Source organism: Lactuca serriola, chromosome 4 (assembly GCF_051521515.1).
Source record: "Lactuca serriola cultivar US96UC23 chromosome 4, Lser_US96UC23_V15, whole genome shotgun sequence".
In the NCBI taxonomy this organism is placed as follows: Eukaryota; Viridiplantae; Streptophyta; class Magnoliopsida; order Asterales; family Asteraceae; genus Lactuca; species Lactuca serriola.
The window spans coordinates 214,331,380-214,344,373 of NC_136411.1; the positions used below are offsets into that span (position 1 = coordinate 214,331,380).

Genomic DNA, 12,994 nt, shown 5'->3' on the forward strand with positions numbered 1-12,994 from the left:
TTGATGTTTTTCAAATAATATAAAATGTATGTATATATTAGTTTATTAAAACTTTGGCCTTTGAGTTTTATTTATTTATTTAATTTTTTATATAATTTTAGTTATTTATTATTTTCTAATGTTTATTTATTTGATTCAAGTAAATGTAAAAAATTATAACTTGAAAAGTAGGAAATAAATAAATTTGACGGAAATTATAAATATAAATATATATTATGGGATCAAATATGTAATTTACTCGATTTTACTTAATTGGTAGAATTAATATAAAGAAATGTTAAATAAGATTATACATACACATTTCCAACATGTATAAATTATTTGTTATAAAATCATAATAAACAGATTTACATATAAATGTTTATATTATTTATTATTTTCATGTAAATTTAATTTCAACATAAATAAAAAAGGAAAACATAAAAAGGTAAAAAATTTTGAAACCCATCTTTAGTTTTAAGAAAAAAGTAAAAAAGAAAAAATCAAAACTGAATTTAATTTTTAATAGAATATTAATGTTATTTTTTTTTTTCAGAATTAGGGGTCAAATTTAATATATTTAATAATCTAATTTAGGATACCAGAGAATCAACTGCGTTGTAATTGACAAAACTAAGAGGGACAGGTGTGGGCAACGGGGCTTCTCGTTATAGGTGACATGGCACCTAATAACGGCGCCATAACGGGTGGAACACCACCCCGACTTGCCGTTATTATTAGGTGTTATGTTACCAAATGTTATCACGACAACAAGCCATAACGCGTATAATTGATGCAAACGGTCACAATTTCGACCGTTTTTCTCAAACGGTAACTAATTAAAAAAAATTACACTATAAATACGTACAACTTATATCATTTTTAAATACAAAAAACATAAATTTCTCTCGATATTTCAATATTTCAACTACATAATTCTTTCAATATTTCAAAACCAAAATATGAATCGTCTTGATCCGGCTCATCCGTACAACAATGATAACGATGAAGACGATTTGTACGTGACTATGATGTACCGGTATTATACAGACAACCTACTACAACCAGATCCAAGTCCACTACTCACGCGACGTGCGGCATTAGATAAAGATCGTGAGGAAGGGCATAGACGGCTAGTTAACGATTACTTTGACGAAAATTATGTCTATCAGCCAAGCGATTTCAAAAGAAGATTCCGTTTGTGAAAAAATGTCTTTGAAATGATAGTCAATGCTATGGCAGCAAGGTATCGTTTGTTTTAACTTTTATAAATTACAAAATGTCACCTTTAGATAAAATAAATGCAATTTTTACATGTTTAATATTTATTTAGGTATTGTTTGTTTCAATTTTTATAATTTATAAAATGTCACTTTTAGATAAAATAAATACAATTTTTACATGTTTAATATTTATTTAGGTATTGTTTGTTTCAATTTTTATAATTTATAAAATGTCACTTTTAGATAAAATAAATACAATTTTTACATGTTTAATATTTATTTAGGTATGAATTTTTCCAAATGAGATATGATGCTAGAGGCAAACGAGGCTTCACAGGGTTGCAAAAATGTGTTGCTGCAATAAAACTTATGGCAATGGGAGAGTCGCCCAATTTTGTTGACGAATATATGAGAATGTCTGAGAGGACCGCACGAGAAAGTTTGTATTTATTGGCAAGATGTGTTGTTGAAACCTTCGGTGACCAATACCTGCGCAAACCTTCGTTGCATGATATGCAACAACTATATGCGGCGCATGAAGAAAGACATGTGTAACACCGTAAAAATTTAAACAATTTTTCGCATTTTAAAAATCATATAATTTCATTCACATCCACATTTAAAACATTGTATCATCATCATCTTAATACAAAACCCCAAGATCAAAACATATAAACTCCAGTGTGCGTGTGTACGAGTTATGCCGGCGCCTTTCCGCGATCATCGCTGGTACCTGAAACACCACACATAACACTGCAAGCATATTTGCTTAGTGAGTTCCCCAAAATACCACATAAACACATATCAGCCACTCAAGGCTGTAACTCTGTTGACCCTCTGGTCGAATATCTCCGTGGGACCCTCTTGGTCCCATAACTCTGTGGACCCACTGGTCCTAACTCTGTAAACTCTGAATCATGCATATCACATATCACAATAAATCACAACACATAATAACATGCAAATACTCTGGCATATAACTCTGAAATACTTTGTCACATAATTCTGTTACCACACTAGGTAAAGTATAGTGAGAAGACTCACCTCAGATTTCTTGGTAAATCTCTGACTCGGTAGAAATATGATCTAGCCTCCGCCTAATCACATAAAGTAAATATTCTCATAAATATAACTCTCGGGATTAGACTCAACCCTCTCTAGGCACCTTCAGCAGGCAAAAGACCATTTTACCCCTCTTTTAGCTAAAAGGCCACATTGTTGACCAAACCCTAAAAGTCAACAAAAGTCAATGGTCAAACTTTGACCCGACTCGTCGAGTGCACTTGGGCGACTCGGCGAGTCTACACGTGTCCACTAACTCTTTAGTCCCACTTGGCACGTCGAGTTCCTCCCCTTGCTCGACGAGTCACACCTGGCATGAATCGCGGGGCCACCTCGACTCAACTCGCCGAGTTTCAAGAACAACTCGGCGAGTTCTGCCTTGAACTCCAGTCCCCTAATCCCCCTCTGACTCACTGAGTTATTTCCCCAACTCGGCAAGTCTACTCACTGAGTGATTTACGGGAAACCCTAACCCTACTCGCTGAGTTTGATCTTTGGACTCGGCGAGTTCATGCCATGCACAAACTCCATAGAACTCCTGAGGTCAGATCTGTTCCTTTAATCCATAGATCTGATCTTCCCAAGCATGTTAATCACGTAAAGTTCAGACCTTGACACACATATAACATCCAGATGGTCTCACTTGGTGATTTAGCCCCAAAAATAACATCCTAAGTTCATGGCTCCCAAAATAACTCATAAAGCTCTAAGGGTTAAGGTCTCTGGACCTCTTTGAGTCCATATCCAAAGCATAAACTCGAGAGGGGAACAATTGCTCCACATATCCATCCTCTAAAGGGGGTTAGAAAATCCTAACTCTAAGAATCAACACCAATCTGAAGAAGGTCCGAATAAATACCTCAAGATGAAGTCTATGAACTCTGAAGTCACCAGAATCGCACCTCCTTCAGCCTCCTCTTGCCTTGGTCACCTCCTTCTTGCAATTACACCAACAAAATGATCAAGAATGGCCTCTCCTTCCTCACAAACGCTCTAGATCTCTTAGGGTTTCTCTCTGGGGTTTGGTAGCCGCAAATGACGACCCTAAGGGCCTTTAAATAGGTCCTAAACTCAAGAAATTATGGTTTCATTAAACAGCGTGGACTCGCCGAGTCCACTCATGAACTCGTCAAGTCCAACTGTGAACCCGGATACGAATCCGCGACCATACTCGACGAGTCTAAACACCAACTCGCCAAGTCCCCTCCCAACCTCTAAAAATAAAGGAATAAAATAATATATCTGGGAATCCGGGTGTTACAACATGGTTTTCCGGGTATGCTTGGGAGCATTGACCGCACACATTCGAAATGGAGAAATTGCCCCGTGGCGTGGAAAGGTCAGTATTTGAGCGATCATCATGAAGCATGTAACGCCTGTGTTTCCGGGCTTGCCATTTTTAGCAATGTAATAGTCTAGGTTAACCTTTGTAACCCGTTTTGAAATAATAAGATTGTATTATTTAAGTATGGTGTGTTTTGTGCTTAATTGCTTAATTATGTGGTTTGATTAATTAAGAATAAAAATAAGCGTCAAAATTTAAGTGTAAAATAAACTTAATATCTTGGGATAATGTTGTAGTAGTTGAAACGAGGTTTCCGAATATATATAGAATGCCCAAATATGACTTCGTATGAGGAAGTTATGATTTATCGAAGTTTCGGCTTAGCAGTGTGCAGTCTGTTTTACTCGATTTGAGATCGAGGGGTTTTTGGCCGAAGCAATCTAAATGAGAATCGAAGATCTCATTGTTGGTATCGAAGCGATAAAAAGTTAGGCGAGAACGGACGTCAAACGAAGAAGTTATGAATTTATAACGAAGTTTTTCTGTCACGGCCTATTAAAAATAAATAATAAAAATAAAGTCGAAATTAGCCGACGGAGTCTAAACGAAAGTTGTAGAGCGTGGTCTCACCTTCGCGTGGATATAAAGAATGTCGAAAACGGAGTTCGTATGAAGAAGATATGAATTTCCGAAGTTTATTAAATATTTTGTAATTAAATTAATCTTTTAATCTGACATTATCCGAAGACGAGTCACCGGTCCGATCCGACGTACGCCCCGCGTACTCCGAAGAGTGTCGACATTTCGGATGACGCATGCAGTGACGATTTCGGAAGCAGTACGCGCTGCGTACTGCAGTACGCCCCGCGTACTCCGAGGCTCCAGCCTCCTATAAATAGGATCCGAAGGCAGCCGAGTCTTTTGCCAATTTCCTCTCTTCTCTCTCCCGTTTTGCATCGTTTTGCGTGCCAGAAATATCCCGAAGCCCCGGTATCATACTCAAGCCTCGAGGCAAGTCCCAAGATCCCGAAGATCCCGAGAAGTGCGTTTCCCGAGCCGAAGCTCTGCCCGCGAGAAGTTCGATTTTTGAAGAGATCTTCCAGATCTGCTGAGGATTACTACTTTTGCAAGTCGTAGTGCTGTCCGATCATCTTCTGATCAAGTGAGTGTGTGGTTACTTTCTTCTAACGCATAATTATGAAGTATTTTATACGGAATACGTATTATGTGTATAATTTTGTGGTTATGTGTGTGAATGTGTATTCACTTTCTTCTAACTCATAGATATGATTTATTCTCTATGAGATATGTGTTATGTGTGTGTGTGCCTCATCTGTTATGTGAAATATGTGTTGATTAAAGCATGCTATACAGGTTTTTAAACTATGTATACAAAATGTATATTTTATCTACTAATATGTTGGGTAGAACATGGGTAGATAGTTGGTGTGTAATAAACAGATGGGAGGCCTCATTGTTGTTTGATTTAGTCATCTAGCGGAGTTTAGATGACGACCACTGGCTATTCTAGACAGTCTTGTGGAAACATTAGCAGGTTCGCCACCTGTAGGTGTTAATGAACTCGGGTGTTCATTTGCTGTACTCCATCCCCCTCATGGTTGCCTTATTTGACTTATATTGCTGAGGTACCCTCGAAGCATGTGTTGTCGCCCCGATGAAATATTCTTAGACTAGGTCCCTTGTGTTAGTTGTTTTAGGGACATAAAGTGAGAATAACGGGAATAGGTAATTGGGTTATTGTTGGTTGGTGAAAATTAAATATGATTATTTATTGTGGGTTGAAAACCCTATATGCTCACCAGGCTCCCAAGCCTGACCCACTCAATTTTATTTGTATTACAGGAAGTGGCGCGAGGGCATGAGATGGATGAACCATCAGTTGTTTTGTTTACAAGTCTGTATATGTATATATTTGTTGAATGACTTGTAATGTTATCGTTTATGATTATTGGTTTGTATCGGAACATGACACCCCGAGTTTTGATTATATAATGAAAAATACATTTCTTTTATGAAATGCTTTGGTAAACATTGTTTTATCATGTTTTGTTTTTTGGAACAAATTCCGCAACTCTTTCAAATCAAAAGGATTTACTCTGAAAATTATTTTAAAAGCATAAATGAAATCGGTCTTTTCTGGCCGAGATTTTGGGGATGTCACAAAGCGCCTTCGTTGGTCTTAGAGGCTGTTGCTTCACAAGATTTATGGATCTGACATGATTTTTTCGGGTTGCGGGTTCTAACAACGACGTTAACGTTCTTGATCAATCACCAACATTTGACGATCTTTTGTCAGGAAAAGCCCCGGATGCTCCATTCACAATGAATGGAAACGAATATAAGTTTGGGTATTACCTTACAGACGGAATATACCCACAATATTCCACGTTTGTGAAGGCGTTTCGACACCAAATAGATCCAAGGGACAAATATTTCAAGAGACGACAAGAAGGAGCACGTAAGGACGTTGAACGTGCTTTTGGGGTTTTGAAATTAAAATGACACATAGTTGAACATGCAACAAGACCTTATGAGTTAGATAGTCTACGATATATCATGTATGCATCTATCATAATGTATAACATGGTTGTCGAAGATAAATGACGCAATATTGCAACGTATTCACCTACGGAGCCAAGACATGTGCAATTTCAACCAGGGACATCATAATATTTACATAGAGTGGTTGATATTCAAGATCAACGAAAACACAACACAATTCTGTGAAGATTTGGCGGATTACATCTTTGTTGGTCATGAAAACGAAGATGAATAGCTTTAGGCCAAAAATATAGGTTTTATCATCTTTTTTATTTTTTATTTTTTATTTTTATTTTTATTTTGCTTTTTAGGTTTTTAAATGTTTTTGTGTTTTGTTGTAATTTTTTTAATGTTGTTTTTAATTTAAGTTTTATTAAAATTTTATTTTTTACTTTTCAAATATAAATAAATAAAAAAAAACAAATTCGAAATATAGAAAAAAAAACTTCAAAAAAATATAGAAAATAAACTAGAAAATAATTGGTGTTATCATATGTTATTAGATGTTGTCTATTTCCATATTGGGTGTTATAACACCCATGTATGAGTAGGATGCTGACATGATACTTTTTGGATGTGGTAACATATAATATGTTGCCCACACCTAGTAGTTTAATCAAAACTCAACTATAGATTATTTTGCATGGTTTTCAATGACTAAATCGAATTAATTGAGACTTCGATGGTTAAAAAAATTCAAAACTACGATCTTAAGCAATATAGCAAAAAAAAAAAACCGTATATGATTTAAAACAATAAAACTATTATTATAACAATTTTCGAAAATATAGTGAAAGTGTCGAATTTCAAAAACCACATTGACCGTTTTAAAATTTGTTTTTGTTAAATTATTATTATATTATAATCTCTACAAGTGCAACCGAGTCATTCTTCTTTCAACTCGGAAGACAACCGGATTCAAAGAAACACAAAAGACCGAGTCGAGTTCAAATAAAACACTAAAGAAACACAAATATTTGGCGATCCTCGTCAAATTATTATGTCCAATTAGAAATCTCCACGTCACAGAAAATAACCAATCAGCACAGAGACCGAGGATTGATGACTGTTTCAAACCATCACAGAGCCGTTGCAGACTTGAACCCTACGTTTCATCCCTTCGTATATATATTACACAACCACTTCTTTACCCATTAGATTTTCCCCAATTTGAAACCCTAGCCCTCCCAAATCTCTCCAATCTTCAAATCCTTCTTCCAATTAGGTACAAATTTTCAACTTTCCTTCTGTTTTGGTACGGTTCTTTTGTTTAATTTCTTGATTACAGTTCTGAACATTTTTCGTAATTACTTTTCAGTTTTTGTTTGATTCTGAATCACAATGGCCCGTACAAAGCAGACCGCTCGTAAATCCACCGGTGGAAAAGCTCCCCGAAAGCAACTTGCTACTAAGGTACGTCTGATTCGATTTCCTCCGACATCTTTCTTTTAATTATAATCGAATAGGTTTGCCAGAAAGAATTCTTCATAATCCTTTTGAATTTCGTGTTGAATTTAACAGGCTGCCAGGAAATCCGCACCAACAACCGGAGGAGTGAAGAAGCCTCATCGTTACCGCCCTGGAACCGTCGCTCTCCGGTAAAATACCAACTTTCAATTCAAAACCTAGAATCTTTGTAATCGATATGCCAAATTCTAGATCAATAAACGCGTTGCTTAAATGTTTGATCTTCGATTCATGTTATGAATACAGTGAGATCCGCAAGTACCAGAAGAGCACAGAGCTTCTTATCCGCAAGTTGCCGTTCCAAAGGCTTGTTCGTGAAATCGCCCAGGATTTCAAGGTAGCGTTTTTTTCCATGTTCAGGACTTATGTCATACAAACTCTATACTCATTCATGTTCTAACCAATTTCTTGATTTGTAGACTGATCTGAGGTTCCAAAGCCACGCTGTGTTGGCCCTTCAAGAAGCAGCTGAAGCATACCTTGTTGGTCTCTTCGAGGACACCAACTTGTGTGCCATTCATGCCAAGAGGGTTACCATCATGCCCAAAGATATCCAGTTGGCCAGGCGTATCCGAGGTGAACGTGCTTAGTTTGCCTTTTGTTAAGTAGAAGTGGTGTTGGAATTTTCTTTTTTGTCGTATGGGTGTATGCAATCTTTACATACCAAACCTTATATTTCTTGATTATGTTGTCGTTAGGGAGTTGGTTTAAAAGAACGTAATAGTTTGGGATATGTAAATTCTCTATACATTGGTTATTGGTATGGTGTTATATGTCTATGTTCTTATCGTATTTACCATGTGAATTTGGTAATGGAAGTGATTTTTGGTTGATTGTATAAAGCCGATTCTCGTGGTAGCAATGCAATCTTGAATCTTTACAAGACCCCTTTAACCCTTTTTCGGCGACATTGTCTATGTAAAAGTAAAATATGAGAGCACCATCCACAGTAGGATTTGAATATGAATTAGATGATTTTTATGATTTGAATATATAAAAATTTACGAGAAAGACAAACCTTTTTAATTGTGTTTTTGAACTGCAGAAAAAGATTATGCATTTTGTTAATGCCTTTAGTGGCCAATGATAGTTGCTAATTGGGTTACAATAGTAGCAAATTGGATTATCCAATTAGAAGTTGATTTTGTATCTGAATTTTCATTCATCATCCTTATCCAACTCACCCCATGCTACTCTCATCACATTCCTTCTTCCCATTAGCATTTTCTCTCTCAACTTCTCTATTAGTGGAACTGGTAAAGGTAACCACCAAGATTACCAACGGAGGACAGTCTTTTCCTTGATTCTAAACACAAGAACTTATGCAGTGACCACTGCAACTACGCTTGAATAAACTTTTGCATATTTAATCCTTGGTAACTTATAATTGAATAAAAATCTATTGTAGAAATCGATTGTAGACCTTAGAAAAATCGATTGAAGTTCTTGTGTTTAGAATCAAGGAAAGGTTTATAATCATATATTAGAGGGATCGGAGAGACAATGGATCAGAAATGTATGGCACACCTTACCGACAGAGATGGAGGCGATGAAAGATTTTTTTATGTATGTTGCGTTCTCTTGGTTTTGGTTGCGTCGCTGGGTAAATGGGGCAAAGCATGTCTTTTCCCTTGGTTAGCTATTTTATTTGGCAGGCTGAATTAATGGTTTTTATGGACCGAGTCAGATACATAATTCACAAATCAAACACTAAACCCAATCGGATATTTCCGTCTGACCCGACCAGGTGAACACCAAATCAAACAACCCCTTACTTCTATCATCTTCCTCCCAATTTTTAAATGTGTTCAACAACATGGTGTTAATTGAACGATGGTTAACGTTTCTGAATTTCATTTCTCATTTTATATTATATTTCTTTCTAAACTTCATCCTTTTTTTTTATCTTCCAAGTTGGATTTTCATTTGCAAATTTGGACCTTGTTATTTTTTAGCAATACAATCAATTAGAAAATGCTTGGTTCTAGTTCTTGCTTGAAAAGGTAACGACAGTGGTGGTGACCAGGGATAGTGGTGGTGAGTAGTGTGAGTGATAAAGAAATAAATAAAATATTGAGAACAATATCACCGTTTTTTAAGGAAATTAACAAGCATTTTAGATTGGAGTTAGACCATTTTCAACTCATTTTCAGTTTTTCATAAAAAATGGAATAAAAATATAAGATAAATATTGTTTTAATTCTAACATATTCTTTTAAGTTGATTTATTAGTCCAAAAAGTATATTTATATTATATATTTTTTTGTAACCTACATATATATTGTCAAACACAGACTTTCTATTAATTAGATTTTAACAAATTTATATTTTATCTTTTTCCATTACAATAATTGATATGTTATCATAGAAGAGCGATGGATAAAAAGGACACTCATTCAACGATTATTTTATAGGCCGTTTCCTTATACCTTTTTATAGCATGATTTCGTGAATGAACTTACCAACGATCCGACTGACTTTATCTTATACATATAATAATTAACTTTTAATAAATATATATAAGATCTATTTTAAAACTTTTCAAAATACTAGGTTTAAATATTAATTATCTGAATTAAACTTTTAATTAAAGTATATATTAAAGTAATTATGATTTATCTTTATTCTTTAATTAAACAATTAATTAAATTAATTAAATCATTTAGGAATTAAATAATTATATTTAATTAATCCATTATGATAATTTTAATTAATCTTATAGTTAATCATTATCTTCTCTAAGAATATCTCATAATATTTAGGGTTTTTATTTTAATCATATAAGACAAGCAAAATCAGATTTTGGCAGAAAATAAAACAAATAATTACCAAATAAAACCACATAAATCAGATTAGACAGAAATTCATGAAATTATGGACTTGAGCCGAGTTCACGTCATGACAGGATCACTGTCATCTCGTGAAAACGGTTTTTGTGAAATTTTTTGTTCGATTCACAAATGTGCTTTCAATGTTAGATACACCAAGTAGCTCTGATACCACTAAAGGATTTATTAGGTTACAACAAAATGATCAATGCAGAAAATCACTTAACAATTAAGAAAGGACACATGAAAGTGTTATGGTTTATGTACCTTAGAATTGCTATTATAAACAATTCCTTGAATCCCTTCCTTTGTGTCTTTAGAAAGCAAGCATCAAAAGTATGATGCCTCTAATGCCTCACACCCCAAACCCTATAAACCCTAAAATGAAGTGGAGAGAGAGGAGATGAATAGAAATTTCGTTCCTGAGCTTGTAGGTAAAGGTATCCACGGAATTTGATGCCCAAGGGTTTCTATATATAGTTTACGCAACTTGCAGACAAAACCAGATTTGAATTAATTAAATAATAAATTTAATCACAATTCAAATCCCTTCCTTATTAGCATCCAGGAGGCTTCTGGAAACGCTAGAAGAGAGCTCCCAAAACCATCCACCATTGAATGGTTCTACAGTTGTCTCTTTTGTTCAACTATTGAATAATTACAATTAATCCTTTGCACCTTTAATTAATTCAAATTAATCCCAATTAATTCCATATTAGTTTTGATTAATATTTTATTAATTCTAGTTGATTTCTTATTAATTTATTTATCATATAAATTAACAAATCAATTATTAACTATTGATTTTATATTAGTTTATTAATTACAAAATAAATTAACAAATCAACTATTTATTTCCATTTAATATCTTAATCACATAATATATTAGCAAACAATTTCTTTCTCTCTCAAAAAATCATTTCTAGCTAACTTTGTTTATATTTGCAAGTTTATACCAATTTAGTTATGAGCTTAGACACCTTAATCCAATAATCTCCTACTTGGATAAGTCTATAACCACAATTGTAAGTATAACCCAACAATAAAGAGTGCTTTCCAAAGCCACTACAAAACTCTGATTCAAATTAAACATCAACCCTAAGATAAGTGATTCGCTACTCCTTTGTTCTGCAAGATACCGTATGGACACGAGACTTGGATTCAAATCAATCTCATGGTCCAAGATTCTATTTCCCGATTTTCGATTTGTGATGACTGGATCCAGACTACTAATTGAACACATCAATTTAGTCTGGGCAAGGCCTTGCACATGAATGCCAAAATCAAATCATCAAGGGCCCCAAATATGTCGCTTTTCCCATTAGGGCAATAGGAACGAATAAACTTTGACTATATCACTGTATCCTTTACTTACCAAATCATACATGACACTACGTTTATAACATCATGTTACTGATGCTTTTACGCAATACCAATGCACAACTGACTCGTAAATTAAAACTTATATATCTCCATTTGAAGAATAAAAGATATTATCGCCTTAGAATTACTCATGATCAAATTCATTGAGTAATCTCTAAGCGTATGATTATCCAATACTCAAAATCTACATTTTCTAAATACTCACGGATGTTGTAGCAATCCCATGGAATGTCCAATTTCTATGGACAATCTTTAACCAATTGATGACAATCTTGATTCGCTACTTACTTCCAAAAGTATGACTGACTGTGGAATTTGAATAATAAAATTATTTTAGAAGTAAAAAATGCAAAGTGAAACATAATAATAAACTGATTAACTATGATATCACACCCATCGAATATAAAAAAAATCCTTACTATTTTATCACCATAACAATTTCAAATTTATTCATTGTATAATGTTTCGAGTAATCAACTAACCATTTGAATTAGATAACATCAATCATGCCATGTTACAAACATGCATAATATGGCTCTATATGGTTCTTCCTTTGTGAACAAACCGACTGGACATTATTCCAATGATACTTATTTAACAACTCCAAATTCTTATCATTATCAAATATGTAAGGGAATTCCATCTTTACATGCAATGACCTTTTGTGATGTCGAGGTTCTGAGCCTTTAATATTACATAATGTTATACTAGAACTTGTTACTCTGAACAATTCCATGGTTATGAAGTCTCATATTCAAGGCACACTCATTGAGCACTTCTCTTGCATTAAAGTTTCCAAATCACATGTAGATTTTAAAAACCAATTCTTATTATGGAAACATTTCCATATACCCATCTCTCGTTATGGAATTATTTCCTTATTCCCATATGACCACAATTCTAACCAAGAATATCTCAATCCAAAACGTGTCACTATGGTCCTTCCAAAACAATACCATACTTCTAACCATTTATAAGCAACCAATATTCAGTAAACCTCAGAATGTTCTTGATAGTTTAACTCTAGTCACTTAAAATTCTAGTCATTTTTTCTCATAATACTCAGATCATTTGAAAAATTAGAATAAGCAAATACTATATCATATGTAATCGATCCTATATCTGAAGCATATGAGACTCGATTCATTTGATCTTATATAAGGATTTAATATCTGTTCAATCTCTTGATATAATATTTCCATATA

At 34.2% G+C, this 12,994-nt stretch overlaps 1 protein-coding gene across 1 annotated transcript; it reads left to right on the plus strand.

Moving 5' to 3' along the window:
* Positions 1–7,203: 7,203 nt before the first annotated feature.
* LOC145103260 (histone H3.3) lies at positions 7,204–8,420 on the plus strand. Its single transcript, XM_079040819.1, has 5 exons — positions 7,204–7,336; positions 7,430–7,524; positions 7,633–7,709; positions 7,825–7,915; positions 7,998–8,420. Exons 2-5 carry the CDS (start codon positions 7,453–7,455, stop codon positions 8,166–8,168), a joined length of 411 nt encoding a protein of 136 aa, XP_078896945.1. The 5' UTR covers positions 7,204–7,336; positions 7,430–7,452; the 3' UTR covers positions 8,169–8,420.
* The last annotated feature ends 4,574 nt before the right edge of the window (positions 8,421–12,994 follow it).

What these genes read in the sequence shown, in the direction of transcription:
- LOC145103260 (XM_079040819.1), top strand. Translation starts at nt 7,453, where the DNA reads ATGGCCCGTACAAAGCAGACCGCTCGTAAATCCACCGGTGGAAAAGCT. An exon ending in GAAAGCAACTTGCTACTAAG is followed by an intron (nt 7,525 to 7,632) that starts GTACGTCTGATT and finishes TGAATTTAACAG; the next exon opens with GCTGCCAGGAAATCCGCACC. An exon ending in AAATCGCCCAGGATTTCAAG is followed by an intron (nt 7,916 to 7,997) that starts GTAGCGTTTTTT and finishes CTTGATTTGTAG; the next exon opens with ACTGATCTGAGGTTCCAAAG.